The 17,926-nt window shown below is 41.4% G+C and overlaps 1 protein-coding gene across 2 annotated transcripts in view; it reads left to right on the plus strand.

Moving 5' to 3' along the window:
- The window catches only part of SLC36A4 (solute carrier family 36 member 4), a 118,951-nt gene extending 113,273 nt beyond the window's left edge, over positions 1-5,678 (plus strand). For both annotated transcript variants that reach the window (XM_069808401.1, XM_069808402.1), the window contains one exon: positions 1,465-5,678. In XM_069808401.1, coding sequence (XP_069664502.1) covers positions 1,465-1,772 — 308 coding nt within the window. In that variant the 3' untranslated portion in view covers positions 1,773-5,678. The remainder of the gene's footprint in view (positions 1-1,464) is intronic.
- Positions 5,679-17,926: the final 12,248 nt, after the last annotated feature.

Below are 17,926 nucleotides of genomic sequence, written 5' to 3' on the forward strand. Positions count from 1 at the left end.
GCCGTTTTCCCCAAGTTAGATATTCTCAATGGAGAACATCAACACTAACATAATTGAGTATGTTGCCTTTCATCATCAGATGTTGTCAGAGTTGGAGGCAGCTGGTTTATTACCTATTACCACAGCAAAGATGCTCTGCAAATAGAAAGCTTATCTTGAGAAATTATAAAGCTGATATGTACCTTCTGGTTTTCATCCTCACGTGTTATGTGAGGAATTCCTTCCTGCTTGTTCCATTTGTTTATTGCCATAAACATTGTCTACATAATATTGCTTGGTGGAGGAGTTGCTCTAAAGCCAAACATGCTTTGTTATGGCTTAAGAGTTAAGAAGGGAGGTATGGAAGAACCAAAGCATATTATGTGATATTTTTTATTTGCTAGTGGTTTTTACACCAGTTTTCCCCATTCTCTTTCTTCCTGATTGCTTCCTTGTTTTGATGAGAAGTGATAGAAAATGGCAAACAGGCAGATCCTGTGGATGTTTACACTAATGTCTGACAGCTAAAAGGCAATATATTAATGGAAGGGAAAAAAGACATTTCCCCCAAATACAGAGGATCATATAGAGGTCTGTGCTCAGCTGGCCTTTGAAAACTGTTTTCTAATGCAGAACTGAAAACGTTACATGACAAGTGGTGTATCTGACTTAATAGTAGGGTACCTTGCCTAGTCTTGCCAGCTGAAGGGGTTAAAACCAGAAGCGGTTCTGCTCCAACTTGATGGATTCTGTTTCTATGAATGGTATAGTTTCAGGAGGTGAGACCAGCTATGCCGTGCTAAAAGTCTGGTGGGCCTTGTGTTCAGACTTGTCTCTTGGCAGAGCTAAGTTCTCGTTCGGTTGACTGGGCAGCTATTATAGTGGCATTTTACAAATTGAATGCAATTGTTAGACCAAGATTTTTCAAGAGGCAAGTTTGTAGGTAAAAGCGACTTAAATGATTCTGAGACTGCCAAGTGGCCAGTGGGTTTGGTTCATTTTGAATAATATTATGTCACTTTCAGATTATTAGTAATATATAGTAATTAAGGGTAATATATTTTGCCCACTGTCTCTTGGGCAGCATGCAATGGACCCTTCCTCTGCTCTTCCAGAACTTTATTCTTTCATCATAAAAAACAAGAACCAAAGAGGTAAAATGTCTCGATACAATTTCATATTTCTCATTTCTCTTATGATTTGCAGGCCAAATTTATTTACTCTCTAAGTGTAAGAACACTTTTAAGATCTGCGAGCTCGTGCAGAAATTCAGAATTTAAACTGAGTATCTCACATGAGCATGAAGATGTATTTTACTCACAAATACATGCATTAATCTGTCTAGTGCACACCACTTGTAGCTGGAAAAATAGTGAATGATGGAAGTTTTTAAAAAGCCTGAACCACTAGATTATGTGTTTGTCATGGTGTTGTTTTTCATGAGGATGTTGAATCTGAAGCCACTGTACTCTTCTTGTGTTTTAGGTGCTGTAGCAGTTTTGATCCCTCGCCTAGACCTGGTGATTTCTTTTGTCGGCGCTGTCAGCAGCAGCACTCTGGCACTAATTCTGCCACCTCTGGTTGAAATCCTCACTTTCTATAAGGAAAACTTAAGTTTATGGACAGTATTTAAAGACATTTTTATAGCTGTCATTGGAGTTGTTGGATTTTTAACAGGGACATATGTGACGGTTGAAGAAATTATTTATCCTGCATCCACAGTTCTAGCTAATGCAACAGAGAGCATCTCTGCAGATTTAAATGCTACAAACTTAGTGAATGGTTTAAAGTAATAACCAGGCACTATGAACTATTTTGTTCCTTACCAAGAAATTCTAGATGGGTGGCAGACCAACGTGTGGGACAAATTCCAATGGATTTTAAATGAATTTTCGAAAAATAGCATGCAGCCCTTTATTATTCTGTTGTTTGTTCTTTCCTTCATTCCTTTCCATCTGCTACCTGAATTAACCCCTTTGCTCTCAACCTCTGCTCATCTAGTGAAAAACTGAATTGACATCAGGATTAAAAATATATACATGAATATAGGAAGGAAATATGATTTTAGGTTATTTGTGAGAAAAAAAAGAATAATTTTTATAAGGAAGTCAAGATGCCTTTCTCCTCAGAAAAGGTGGAAGTCACTCCATTTATCATATCCAGGCAGCAAGTCTAGGCGCCACTGTTTTCACTGCAGCTCTGTTGTAAGGGTTGGAGTGGGAGCTCAGTGGTGCATAGACCTTCTCTTGGCTGTCTCTGACAGTGTGAATTGCACCCCAGTGAACCAGAGACACCTTAGTTTTAAAAAATCGCAACTGTGTTTTTCATTTCCATGCTGGGGACTTAGATATTTGTCATGGAGAAATTTTTGGGTAGTTGCCGTTGCCTGGCCCTGATTCCTGGGAGTTGGTATGTCTGGAATCAGTGCACTGTGCGGAATGACTGTGACTCTTGTTCATTTTTTTCACATTGGCTCCAAGGGAAGTTTTTCAAGCAATTGGAAGGACCAAGCCCTTCCTGGTTAGTATAGCAGACCACTGCTGGTGGTGGGTTACAACAGTAAGTATAAAGGCATTTTTTCATGCTGACCATCTTAACATTTAAGCAGAAGAATGGACAAGACTGTAAGGTAAGTTTTGGAGGTATAGGCTGGATCTTTTATTACACCCAAATTCAACCAGTTAGGAGTATTCTTGCCATCTTACGTGATCTGTTACTATATGTTCCTGTACCATGAGCTGCTCAGCATGGCCAGACCCCTGCTCCAGGGAAATGGCAACTGTGATGCTCAATAGAGCCACAGAACTCTGACTGTCCAGAGCAGCTTAAAGATACACGACATTAATTTCTGTGTGAGAAAGGAAAGGATGAGACACTACTTTCTAGAATGGAGCTTGTGCCATACTTTCACGTGTATAAGCTGTGGGTTATTTGTGAAAGATCTTGTGATTCCACAGCACTGTGAGCTGGGGAGGGCACTGAGGATGTCTGGTTTTTGAAGCCCTTTCTTCCTCCAGCACACCACCTGCCTGCAGGTTGTCTGAAGAAGTGACTCAGGACTTGCTTTCAACTGCTGGTACTTTGTAGAGAGGTATGGTTTATGAGAGACATAGGGTATACATGTGAAAATACAGTATTTTTTTAGAAAGTAATTATATATCCCTTTTGGATTTTGAATGAAAAGTTACAGGATGTTGTTTATCAGAGCAATATTACTTTTATGATGCAAAACCATTCAACACCACAAATGATAAGCAGTTTATTTTTGTACATTTTGGTGACTGCTGTCCTGACCCATTTTTTACATCATTTCTTTATCCTTGATTTCAACTGTACAAATGTATGAAATATGGTAATTTTTTTTTACCTATTGCTAGAAGTCTGTAGACTGCCTATCTATATTTCTATTGGAACATAAAATAATTATTTTTGCATTCTTATGTTCTGCCTTAAATAGGATCTAACATGCCCTTTACTGATTTTTGCTGCTTTTGTCTATTTTGGAAGAAAAAAAGAACAAGTTGATAAGTTAGTAATTGGGTAGAAATTAGTTTTGTTCAGCAAGCCTGCGCATTGAGTCCCCACCCGGAATCCTGATTTTCAGGGTTCGTATTTGACTTGCTGGCTCACACTTCATAGGTGACTTTCACTCCAAATGATAAAGCTTTATTTTTGGTCTTGTTTTCTAAAAACACTCTATATTTTGTACAATAATAGAACTGTATTTATCATACTCATTCCTGTTATGAAGAAACTCCTTTTTCTAAGGAATATTTTTAATTATAATATTCCCTCAAGAAATATGGTATGCCAAACCTCTTTACTGTATTCATACAAATTAAGATATAAATACATGTAATATTTTGCTTGCCTTCAGTATATTCTTCAGAAATCTACCGTTTGGTAATCTACCGTTTGGTATTACAGTGCTAGAGTAATGTACTGCTAGATATTTCTGTATTTGTATTTTCTTTTCAGAATATTTCCCTAGTCATCTACCACATGGTGACTGTATTTGAGCACTTTCATCTCCATGTTGATGAGGGCATTTCTGATAGGGATTTGTTACAGCATGTGGTTCAAACTGCATGTATTAGTTCAAGCAATAGTTCTGAGTAGTGTTCTTATTTTCATTTTAGTGTGGACAAAGTTAAATACTTGGCAGGCACTTTAAAGGGATGAGTCCCTGCAGGTATGATACTATAGAATTAACCTTTCATATAAAAGTGCCACAGAGGAGCAAACACAGGTAGTTAGTGGAGAGGCAAAAGGTAGTGGAGAGGCAGCTTTTTGTCTTAAAGGTTTTTTAGTCTTTAGGCTGTTTTAAAAGACATTGTATCTAAGTATTTCCATCTGTTTTCGTAATCAATCTGTTGTTTACCTAAACCATATGCTACATACTGATAGAATATATTTCTGTGTAGCATATTTTACTTGACATAAAATACTTCTACATGGAACGTTTTTAGTAGGACTGTTAGGACTTAAATGAAAGTTTTTTGTGTTAATTTTGCATCTTTCTACCCATGTGTGTTTGGAGAATAAAGGACTGTGAAGTCCATTCATATCATCTTTTCTGCATCAATTGCGTCCTAGTGAGCAGCTCTGCCAGCTTCTGCCATGGTGCAGAAGGACTTGACCAGTTCAGGTTTTGGTGGTGATTTTTGGCCGGTGCAAGTGAATACTGACATGGTACTATCAATTTTGCTGAGCTGGGTACCCAGAACCTAAGTAGGTGGTCTTGGTACCCAGATGAATGCTTCGTATCTTTTTGAAAGTCAAGTGACTTGTTTAGAAGCTTGATAGGTTTGAGGAAACTAATCTTAGCCACCAAACTTTGGATAACCTGGCCCAAATACAAACCCTTACACGTCTTAGTGCTGTGTCTCACCCGGGAGCAGCCTGTCAAGGAGCAGGTTTTCAGACTGATGTATTGCCACTGACCGACCAGGTATGAAGTAATGTGTTTATGCAGTGGGCCAGTGTTGCCGTGTCAAACAATGTTGTATCTTTTGAATCTTTAAAATGTTAATTAATATATTTTGCACAATGTTGATTTTCTCCTACAGTGTAGGATTTTTGTTACTTTAACACTCATACAATGCATTTCTGTGGCTTGCTCTTTCAAATAGAAAGAGTCAGGAATCAGAGTATTGTGCTTTGGATAAGATTAAAATGTCACGTAGTAAAAAACTACTAAGTCTGAATAATAAGAGTGTTCCTATGAAACATTGCCAAAGATTTAAAAGATAGAAAATTCTGACAGAAACCTCTTCTGAATAATAAGAGTGTTCATTCAGCTTTTAAAGTACTGTAATATAAGTTGCAAGTTCAGATGCAGGGAGTGAAACCGAGAGATTTAATAGGTGTGGTTTACATTAATATATATTTAAGATGGAAATGTACTTTAGCGCAAGCTAAATTAAACTGAAAAATGTATGTGACTGGCTTATGTTCCTGACAAGGAACAGAAAGCTATTGTATTTATATACTGTACCTGCACTTATATTTTACAATATAATATTGTTAATGGTTGTAATGTAATTTAATCATTAGCTGCACTGTAAGTAACGGGATCATTTTCTTGTCTGTAGCTGTTCAACCTCAAATATTGGGCAAGTAGGAGGGTGGGTTTGCCTAATGTTCTGTAACTTAAATCTTCTGTATCAATAAAGACTACAATAATATTACCCTGCTAACTCACTGATATCCTGCCTGTCACCACTACTGCATCACTAGAAGAAATAGCTGTCTTGATGCAGAATTTACCTTTGAAGTTATCAATGCAATGGTATGGGAATGGCAAGCAAGTGACTTGAGACTGTCAGACAAGCTCAAGAGCTGACTTTTGATTGAACATAAATCTCATTTCAAAGTCATTTGGTGCTATTTGAGATGTCTAAGAGCATCTAGACATCCATCCAGTTTGTAGATATGACAAGAGACCTGAGCTCTCCTGAGCAGCAGTAGGAGACAAGGCAGGATACACTAGGGCATCCCAAAGGGCAGTGCATGCCTGTGCTTGGCAGCTAGACTGAGCCCTGGACCATATAGGTAGTAATGGAGCTTAGAGTAATTTAGCTGACCAGCCACTCGGGGGGTGTGGGGGGGTGTAATTTGTCTGAACATAGTACCTTGTGCCACCTTCAGGTGTTGCTCAGGTTTCCCATAAGTCATATCTTTGGTGATATCTGTGCAGCTCCATGCAAATGTCCCAGAAATACGGTGGCATTACAAATGACACTAAATGCCTGTCTTGAGGCTTGAACTTGATCCATTTTTATGCATCTCAAGTGTGCTGACTTGCAGTCTAGGCTTCAATGACTAGTATAGGAGCTTAGACACCCAGGTCACATATGGACGTCTGTATGTGCACTATGCTATCTAAATTTAACCTAGATCTGAATACCCCCAAAAGTCATGCTGCTTGCGTTGGCAACAAGGGTGTGTAACTCTGAAATACTAGTGGTGGTTTACCACTCTATCTTGCCTTGTCTTCTACTGCTGATCAGGAAGGACTCAGATCTTTTGCCTATCTGCTAATCACACATGGACGTTTTGGTGCTCTTATACATTCCCAGTTGTTTCAATCATTGCTTATGGCGATAAAGATTTGCCTTTTTGTAATTGGTTTTCAGGAACCGTCTTTCATGGGGTGGTGATGAGGGTGGATTTCTAAGCTGGAGGTATAAAATAAAATCCAGATCATGATGTCCACATTCTGGATGACCCTGCTCTGTAGTAAACTCTGAACACCTGAATAAGGACCTTGACATGCAGACGTATGGAATAATTTGTTTTAAATATTTTGCTATAATATTTTCCATGTGCTTACCTCAGAACATACTGTAGTTGCATGTTTCCTAATTCCATGTTAAAGTAATAAATTTAAAACATTTCCAACCAACATAAGACATCCCTGGATTGCTCTCCGAAAATCTTCCATTGTGCCTTCTGCAGAACTGCACCACTATTTACATATTGTTTCTTTTCAAAATATATATCTAAATGAAGATGAATTGAAATAGGATTTGTGCTGTCTCAACATGTTGACAGAGATGGGAAGGTGTCACTTGGAAAACTACAAGCTAGAACTGAGGAATGAGATTAGTTGGTGAAAAACCTGAAGGACTCCACTCAATTAATCTTAGGTAGAGTGAAAGGTAAGAGGGACATAATGGAAAAGTGATTATTTTATTAATTCAATATTAAAATGTTTCCAGATGATACGGAGAAGCTGTGTACATCACTACCATTCTATAATTGCTGGAATGTATTATGGAGCCTTGTCAGACCTCCCACTCTTCTGCTTTAATTTATTCTGTTCTGTATGGAATAATCTGTATTTCTGCTCCTTGTAGGTTTCTCAAGTGTCAAAGTATCCTCTGGTAGAAAATTAAGCAATGCAGCTAACATCTGTTATAGTTTATTTTTCACATGCTGTCTACAGGCGAAACCAATGCAACATTTTGTTAGGGTTTCAGGAAGGGAGAATAACCTTCTCCATCCTTTTGTGTATAATCTACAGGCATCCTGCAGATGTTTTGGTTACCCTGGACCATCTTACATGGCATAAGAAGTCTGAATCTTGCCCAGAGTTAGCCAAGTTACCCTCTAGATTCCAGTATGGTACTGACTAGTATAATATAGTTCTGTGAGCTGACTACACCGCTGGACATATGTACTAAGACTAGTTTAAATATTAGTTTATAATCACTGTTAGTAGCTGAGTGATTCATATTTGAGTTCTCCTAGAACACTTGGGTGAGTACCATCTGGTAGTGGTAATTTTTTTACTCTTAATTTAATTTGTTTTTCCTAAAATGTTTTTATTAACAATTAAGAATTGACCTCAATTTACAATTCCGTAGAATCACTCCATGCAGATAATAGCTGGGGTGTAGAAAGCAGCATATAAATAGACATTTAGTTTGAGTTCAGCAAACATTTCAGTGCACGCAAAAGGAGATGCCTCTGAAATTACAGAGGGAGAATCTGCAAGGTTATATGGCAAAGGGATCATCTCTACATATATGAAGGAGCACAGAGGCACGATCGTGGGTGGATGGAACCCCACTTCAGATAAATTTACCTTTTTTTTCATTCCTACAGGATAAGGCCTTATTAAGGGTTTATCTCAAAAGAGCAAGTTTCACAGGTTGCACCAAATGATTGAGGAGCCTGTCTTGTGGAACAACGACAAGGAAAGGGAACGGGGCTGGTGGTGTGGCTAAAGACTAATCTCTGTAAACACAAAGGAATGGGGGAACCCCAGTAACCTATGAGAGGGATGGAGCCCCTGACCCAGCTGCTCCCAGGGCTGTTACAGGACAGCAATTGGCTTGTGGTCCGGGTGTGAAAACCATCAGAATGAGTCAATGGGAGAGGCTCTCCCAGGATCACCCCACAGACCGAGGGTGTTACTGCTTATAGGGGTAGGGGACACCCTGTGGGACATGTAGGAAGTGTATTTTGGGATTGTACAGGACTTGTTATGGACATTTAGGGTAGGAACCAAAGGTGAGAAAAGGGAGGGATCAAAGTGTTCTGGGAAAAATAGAGGAATTCTATGAATGTAGAGATAAAAGAGGCCAGTCAATCACATGTGAGCAGGGGATGGTCAGTACAGGTGTCTGTCTGTCCATGCCCTGTGCCTGACCAGTGCAGTGTCTCCTGTCTTCTCACTAAACTCCATTTATAGCTGTTTCCTTTGGTGTCAGCAACTGGAGACTGGATGCCTGAGACCAGAAGCTGGAGAGGTCCATATTGTGTCTCTCTATATGTATATGTGTATATATGTATACGTGTATATATGTACATGTACATATATATTTATATTTTTTTCACCAACAGCCTTTCATCCTGATCAGCCAGAGAGGGGAACAGGATCAGGCCATTGGTGCTGTTTGTGAGTGTGAGAGCACTGTGTTTTCTGTCTGTGTTGATCTTTGTTGCTGGCTGCGTGCATATGTATGTAGTGTGTGTGAGTGTGTACACATACGTACTTGTGCTTATTGGGAATACATGCTCAGCCGTATTATGGGCTGGACCTGGTGACATGGAACTATGGCAGCCTCGCCTCCTTTCTGCTGCCAGATTTGGCAGCTCCTAACAGACCGCACTCATATTCCCTGAGAATACTAGATTCTCCTGGCGCTCAGTCTCATTGCCTGATACTGCTCAGTTTTGGCCTTTCTGTGATTTTGCAGTAGAGGGTACATGTGTCCCCCAGCACACCTTTTCTTTAGATAATGGCTTCTTTAGTGTTTTTTAAACAGCTGTGGTACGTTGACCCTCGCTATATACCAGGTGTCCACCAAAGCTGTTCTATCACTCCCCTCGCCTCAGCTGGACAGGGGAGAGAAAATATAACAAAAGGCTTGTGGGTCGAGATAAGGACAGGAGAAATCACTCACCAATTACCATCACGGGCAAAATGGACTCAACTTGGGGAAAATTAACTTAATTTATTGCCAATCAACAAGAGTAGGGTAATGAGAAATAAACCCAAATCTCAAAACACCTTCCCTCCACCCCTCCCTTCTTCCCAGAGAACAGCTTCACTCCCGAATTCTCTACCTCCTCCCCTCCAGCAGCACAGGGAATGGGGGTTGGGGTGAGTTCATCACATGTTGTCTCTGCTGCTCTTTCCTCCTCAGGGGCAGGACTCCTCACTCGTCCCCTGCTCCAGTGTGGGGTCCCTCCCACGGGAGACAGTCCTTCACGAACTTCTCCAATGTGAGTCCTTCCCAGGGGCTGCAGTTCTTCACGAACTGCTCCAGCGTGGGTCCCTTCCCCGGGCTGCAGTCCTTCAGGCACAGACTGCTCCAGCGTGGGTCCCCTGCGGGGTCGCAAGTCCTGCCAGAAAACCTGCTCCAGCGTGGGCTCCTCTCTCTCTCCACGGGTCCACAGGTCCTGCCAGGAGCCTGCTCCAGCGCGGCCTTCCCACAGGGTTCCAGCCTCCTTCGGGCATCCCCCTGCTCTGGCGTGGGGTCCTCCCCGGGCTGCAGGTGGAGATCTGCTCCCCCGTGGAGCTCCCTGGGCTGCAGGGGGACAGCCTGCCTCACCACGGTCTTCCCCACGGGCTGCAGGGGAATCTCTGCTCCGGTGCCTGGAGCATCTCCTCCCCTCCTTCTGCACTGACCTGGGGGGCTGCAGGGCTGGGGCTCTCACATGTTCTCACTCCTCTCTCCAGCTGCCGTTTGTGCGCCCCCTGCAACTTTTTCCCCTTCTTAACTCTGTTCTCCCAGAGGCACTACCACCATCGCTGATGGGCTCGGCCGTGGCCAGTGGTGGGTCCGTCTTGGAGCCGGCTGGCATTGGCTCTGTTGGACATGGGGGAAGCTTCCAGCAGCTTCTCACAGAAACCACACCTTTAACCCCCCCGCTACCAAAACCTTGCCACACAAACCCAATACAACAGCTCAATCATTTCTTTAAGTTTTTGGATGTGGAATTTTGTGAAGCGCTTTTCATGACTTCGGTGGATAAATTATGCTGGACAATCTTTTACTCCTGGCCTTATGGATCTGTTTGACTTTGAGTGAACTCAAACTACTGAAGCCAGTGAAGTCCCTTCAATTCTGTTCTAACATACACACTCAGAAACAAAGTTTTATTTTGGGAGCGCTCCCATCTTTACCTGCACACAGATACTTCAGAAGAATTGATTGTTCTGGATTTTAGTTTTCAGCAGCTTTCCAAAATGGTATTGTAAACACCCCCAAATTCAAATAAAATCATATCTTTAACGTATCCATTCCTCTAAATGTTGACATAAAAATGCCATTGGAAAGTTCAGAGTTTACTGATATTTTTGACCATTTTCTTATGTAATACAATTGCTTTGCAGAACAGAACTTTTTGTTGTTGTTTTCAACTGCCAGCCCCGAGAAACCAAAGAGTCCTGGGAAACCAAGCCCAGTGCTTTGTTTTTTGTACTTTGTCATGGTTAATAAAATCGTTGTGAGGATTAGTTAGTCTCTCAGCGTCATTTGTGCTACACCATCTTCTTCAAAGCCCTTCAGAGACACTATTGCTGTTAATGGATTTATACTGATGTAAAATATTGGACTAATTCTCCCAGCACACAAGTGAGAGGATCCATTTTTTCCCACAGCTGGGCAGGCTCTGAAGGGTGTCAGCCTAGGGCTCAGCAAACTTGTTATCACTGAAGTGACTAAATACAACTCAGCTGCCCACAGGGAATAAGTCTGTCAAGTGAGAACTTGGCCTCTTTCACCTTGTCGGTCCTGTAAGCTGTCCTTGAAGGAGTATGTAGTATGTGGGTTTTCCTACATATGTGTTAGCCTTTACAACACAGGTACTACTTTGCTTTAATCTTCGTAACTTTGATCAGACTTTTCCAAATTTTTGCATGGAGAGTTGGATCAGATTCATCTCCTTGCTTTCCGCTCTCATTTGACAGCTCTTTGTTGTCTGAAGTTTCTGTCAGAACCCGTGGTGCATACACTACCTCTGCAGAGTTACTGCATCAGAATGCTCTTCCTCCTGAGTCTGATGAGTCCATGGATACTTTTGTGACTTCCCAACCTAATGCTTCACCCTATCTGTCACTTAGGGATTCCTTACTTTGATAATTTTTAGCTTGAATTCTCTGCCATTTAAAGTTCTATATTGCTATAATAATTGCTGAAGTCATGTCAGCTTGGGTGAAAGGTTCTTATTTTTAATATATAAACAAATATATTTCATATATCTTTATTAAAATTACCCATTCTTTTCCTGTCTAAGCAATTTTCTTGCAAGTCACTGCTATGCCTTGTGTCCAGTGATCTTTCCTGGCTCAGAGTGCGAGGCTTGCTCTGTCCCTGGCTCTCAATTTTAGACTAAATCACGCTGCTTATCATCATGCTGTGGGCCATTATTTATGCTCTGCTTTGTTCATTCAAAACACCTGTATATCATAAATGCATATCTGAACCAAGTTACTCCAGAATTTCAAATTTCTGCTTGTTTTGTTGAACACAGTTGGCACAGCTGATTTTAAAAGATGAGAATTGGAGGGAGTTTAAGGACTCAGTTGGCAGTGATGCCAATAAGAAAACGTGCCTGTGTTCAGTGGAGTTATCTAAGAAATGAAACAAGGTATGTTCGATTGTTGTTGTGGTTGTTACTTTAGGTGGGAAGCAGGAAAATTCCTCGGAAGGCTTCCTGAGCCACGTGTGCCCTTTCTGTTACAGTGGTCCCAAAGATCACACGAACAGCGGTGTCGCAAAGATCACATGCAACAGTGGCACAAAAGCCCCAGCCAGTGGACCTGTGTGCTTTCTGAACACACGCATAATGGTCCCAGGCACAGTAAATCCCTGGTGAGGTCCCTATTGGCTTGATAGACCCCAACCAACCACGAGACCATGTGCCTGCTGCCCACAAGCGTAATGGTTGTAAGCGACAACCCACAGTGAATCGGGATTTGGGGTTTTATTTACCAACAAGATCAGAGCTTTTGCCCTACTCAGTTATCTCACCTTCATTCTCTCACTACCCCCCCAGTGCTATGTTCACCAGGTCCTGACTTCCCTTCCCAGCAGGGAGGTTGGCCACAAAGTTTTGTTGGCCGGTGCTGCAGTTACTAGTCCTGGGCACCCACCAATGTTTGTGTCCATACATCTCTCCCATCTCCAGGATCTGCCCCACTTCCAGGATCCTTCCTCCGGCCAGGTTCTTCACCTTCTTCATCATAGAATCATGGAACGGATTGAGTTGGAAGGGACCTTTAAAGATCATCTAGTCCAACCGCCTGTCGTGGGCACAGATATCTTTCTCTAGATCAGGTTGCTCAAAGCCCCATCCAACCTGACCTTGAACACTTCCAGTGATGGGCCATCCACAACTTCCCGGGTCCTCTTCTTTCCAAGATGACTTCTTTTCAGGAAGCCTTCTTTTCCACCACTGCTCCCTAGTTTTCCCCATGTGAATAGTCTATGTGCTGAAGCAAAACGCATGATGAGCCTCCTGACCTGTGGTTCTGTCTCAGGTTTCTTTATTAATTGGAGGATTCAGGATTTTCCACTTTTGTTTAATCCAGGTGTTATCAAGATTTACAACCAGCCCATACCAGTTGCAGCAAGCAAGTAGCAGCCTTCTGCTTCAGAGTTCAAAAGCTCAGTTTTGGACATTCACCCCCCATCACACATAGACACCTAATTATCTGCTGCCTCTTAGCATTCACAGTTTAAGCTATTTTTGCCTAAAACACAGGCACTAAATGTCCTGTCAAGTCCTACCAAGTTGCTCAAGGCACTGGAGAGAAAAGGTGATCTCCTGGCATGCCCTGAAATAACCTGAGACACTAATAGAAAGTTTGGCTCAGAAAGCCTGGAGCTCTTCAGATGAGGACTCCATGAAAGAAACCTGTCAGGTGCACCCTTGCTAAAACCTCCTTAAAATACCAGTGCTCTTGTGCCTGCAGCACAGCCATGTCTCAGCTGAAATGCGGCTGAAAAAGCTGAGATGAAGAAGCAGGCTGGAAGCTGAAAAACCTTTCTGGATGTAGCCCACGTGCATGGGGACAACCCATGGAGGTCATACCTCACAAGACCCATCTGCTGTTGAGAAAAATCCCACAGCAACAAGCAGCGGCCCCACCTCTTCCATAGGGCCTTTACAGGCTGTTTCTGGTCTCCTCATCTTTCCCACCTATTTTTTGCTGCCTCAGACTACATAGGTTTGCTGGAACTTGCTTCATTCATAAAAATCTGCATCCGACAGTCAAGCTTTTGTTCTTCCTGAGATTTCCCCCCCTCTCTATTGAGCACACAGCTTCTGTTTCCATCAGTTTCAGCCAGCTCAGCTGATTATCTTTCCTCATTACAAATGCATTTCTGCCATGTTACATTTTATTTCTGTAACATGTCTCACCTTGCACTGTCACATGCAGTGCCAGTTGCTCTTTACAGCTTCTATGATTTTGTCCTGTAGACGTTGGCATTTTCTTGTTTTGGAGGCAATGCTACAGTTTGTAAGAAGCTTGTCAAACATTTTAATTACAGGCTTTCACGTTTAATTCATAGTATAGAACTTTTTTCCTTTGTTAAATTAACTTTATTAAATTGTAAGTACGTGCTACATTTCTTAATTAAAATACAGCAGGATGACCCTTCTCAATGTCCTGAATAATAATGATCTTAATTTTTGATACAGAACAGGGCTATGGGTCCTGGGATGGCTGAAGGCCAGGCTGGCATCACAATTTTTGTACCACAGTCACGTTATTCAACTCAAAGAGAAATGATCCCCTACAGACATTGCAATGCCAGCAAAATTTGTTGACATAACAGTATTTTCCCAGTGCAGTTTATTTCTTTTGGGTCTTAGATGAAGAAATGTGCAGTTTTTCCTGCAGTGAGGTGAACTACCATATGGTAGCAAACAAGACTCCAGCTTGCCTAGAGACTTTCCCTTCAAACTGTGTAGCTTCTGGTTTTGCAGTGGTTGTTGACTGCCATATTTCAGTCTTTACTGTCATATCTCTCTGTATTTGTAAGAGAAATGGTTTCTTTTTTCGGTTGGGACTGTATGGTTTACCTGTCCCTCTCCATGTTATGTTAGAGTTAGCTGAAGTGGTAAGGCAAGAGAAGTAGTAATGTTCAATAAAAAAATATGAATAAAAAGATATTAAGCCATCACGGTATTCTGAAATCAAACAAAGTAAAGTAAAGCTCTTACACTGAAGACAAGGTGCTGGGCTCGATAGGCAAATACAGCAAATAAATCCATTTCCCTCAAGAGTGTACCTCCTCTGGTCTTCAGTGTTCTCACTTATAAACAGCTCTAGTTTGCTGTGAATTGTCTTGAAAGCATGTCTGAAAAATAGATTTCCAGTGTGCTATGCTTTGAGGAAATAATTCAGATTTGTATCAGCTTCAGCGAGGATTTGGCTCACTGTGGCAATTAAGCAGGTGAGAATAACTGATACCTTTCTTTCTTCTTTCCCTTCTTGCTACTGAAGGAAGACACCTCAAGAGCAATAATACAATGTATTCCTATCAAAACATCAAAACTAGAGGGGCAATTACCCAGAACTGTCTGAAATACAGGCTTTTTTTTGCCTCAAGTCAGGCACGCAAGGGAGATCCCCAGGTCTGCTAGTTACTTTTGGGAATCTTGGCTCATATCAACACAGTTATAATTAGGAAGGGACCATCCCTTAGATAATTATGGCAGATGTTCAGTGCTCTGCATACATAAATGTGGATATGGGTGGCTCACTTCAGGCAATGTTTGCTGCAAGCTAAAAGTATTTATTAGCTTCTGCCTTCCCTATACAACGCATCCTCCCCTGTAAAATAGTACGTGAGCAGTTATGTGGGTATTGTTGTCTCATGTTCAATTACCTCCATCAAACTTTGTCGGGCAACATAATTTTCTGTTTGCTTCATCCATGTAAGGAACGAATGTCATTGCTGTGTGTTAGAAAATACCAAATACATCACTAGCATTTAATTGTATCTTCCCCCTTTTTTTTCTTAACAGAAAGTTAGTACATCATAGAAACTTTTGGTAAGACTCTCCTACATTTTTCCTAAACTATAAGTGACATGGGGTCATACTGCCATTAACAGTCTGGAGGATTTATAACTAACAAAGGATAATGTACACCTAAAGCCTCTATGCTTCTTTGACTATCTCATCTGCAAGTGTAGCTTCACTCTTCATTTGCTTATTTCATGAATAATCACTGCTCTCTGCAGTTATGTGAGGAGCTCCTGGATTTCCTATAGTTTTGAAATATGTAGGAATGCTTCACCTTGTGCTGCAAAAACTGTGCAATGCAACACAAGGGGCTCTGAGCAGAGCCCTTAACATGTATTGGACAAACACCTGCAGATCTTGGTCTGTCCTTTCCTCTTTCTTTCTTGCTGCTGTATAGAACATATGGCAGATGTAAATATATGCATTAGGAAATAAATCTTTCTGCCAGATTGTTCTGAGGAACCATCACCTAATGTTTGCTTGTCTCAAACATCCCTTTCCACTGGCTCTATTGCTTTTTTATAACCCCAGCTAGGCGTCTCGGAACTTTTATCCTTGTTTTGTGCAGTGAATGGAGGTAATGGAAGAAGGTATCTACTTCTTTCTAGCTATGGGTACATGAGTAAGTAGGTGCTTTCTTAAGATCACATGTGTTTCAAAACATTTTAAGCTCCTGTAGCACATTGCAGGACACTCCAGATCCTGAAGTACTGGCCAAATGCTGGAAGACTGAAATATCTTCTAGACTTTTTAATTTCTTGTTTCTTGGGCTTTCTGTTCTGGGGACACATGGAGAGAAGACTCTGGAACTGAAAGGTAATATCTAAAGATAGAAAAGACTAAATTTCACAGTCAGTCAGTTGTAGTGCCTATTACCCAATGCTCCAAAGGAACAAATTATGAGTTTTACCTGACTTTTTTTTCTATTTTTTTTTCCTCCTTTCTCATAAATATTTATGGTCTCCTAAGCTATTAATTTTGAGAAAGGTAAATTTATTACCTAAGGGTGAGTTTAATTTTCATTTATATTCCAGTTATCTTTGAGTAATAGCTGTGTAAATGCACTCACTGGGTTTTCAAAGGCTGGCTTTCCATGAGACTGCTCCTGGCAAGAAACAAACACCTTTATGTTTTACTGTAACTGTTTAGGATATGGCTGCTTCAGAACTGCAGTGTTTTCAGCTTAGTCTCTAGATAGGCTGTTACAAATTCCTTAGCAGATAGGTGGCTCCCATCACACATTGAGGCTCCTTTTGCATTAAGTTCCTGGCAAGAAGTAATTCCTGCCCAGAAAACAAATAGAGGACAAAGAAATGGTGGAGGAAGAAACAGGGTACCGAAGAACTACAGCCACTGGGCATGGATCATGCAGGTGAATATTGGGCTTGGGTACAGATGCCTGATGGTGTGACTAGTATGCTGTCCTCCATCTGGGCTATCTGCTTTCCAGAGGCCTTGAGTTCTTCTGTTTTCTCCATCTAGGTAAAATTTCCTCCTGTTTCAGATCTGATGCAAAGCCTAAACATGGATTAAATCTTATTTTTAGGGCTCAATACTTACATAGTAAGAACACAGGCTGTTCCAGGCCATGGCACGTCAGTGAATTTTTTTTTTTGGCAAAACCTCGCCTTTCTTTACTCTACCATGGAGACATCTTTTCTGTTTACCTTGTCATCTTTCTGGACTCTGCATATCACTTTGGAGAAACTTGAGGGCATTTTGAGGAGTTTTTCCTGCCCCAACTGTGGAGAATACTGGAGATGGGCCTATGACCTATCAGGTGTCTCCAACAAGATCTGCACAGCTCTGCTCCTGAGATGCTGGGTATCCCTCCTGCTCTGATCTTCTCTTTCCCGGTTTTCACCAACTGGACTATTGATGTGCTTCTCTGTCACACATCCCACTGCGTGCTCTTCTGGGAACGGTGTGCTGTTTCCCTCCCTGCTCCTGCAGCAGCAGCTCCGCCAGCACTTGCCTTTGGTGGGATTGCTCAGGGTTAGGATGGGAAGTCCATGCTCAGGACTAGTTTGATGAGCTTATTGTTGTGTATCCAAATCTATTTTGAAAGCAGAAACAGAAGATACATAAGGCATCTAGCTCATCCCTGCCAGCACTTAACTGTTGCTTGAAAATATACTTATCCCTGCTCTGTCTAGTCGTAAATATCTGGAAGTTGGAAGTTTGGAAGCTCTTACCCAGTCCAATACCTCTTTCTGTCAGCAGATCATGATTAAGGCTAGTTGAATTGTTCTTTGGGAATACATTTCTCTTTTGAGCTGAACCTTCTTTGCCCCCTCTTGTGAATCTCCCACAGCCTCACTGAACACTGCTTTTATCATCTGCCTTTTAAACAACGTCTTTAATTGGAGCCTGATAAAGGTAAATGCATTCAAACTTTCCTGTAATAACTTTATTACCTACAGCTCAGAAATCTGAGCATTTTTTAAAA

Source organism: Haliaeetus albicilla, chromosome 20, assembly GCF_947461875.1.
Source record: "Haliaeetus albicilla chromosome 20, bHalAlb1.1, whole genome shotgun sequence".
NCBI lineage: Eukaryota > Metazoa > Chordata > Aves > Accipitriformes > Accipitridae > Haliaeetus > Haliaeetus albicilla.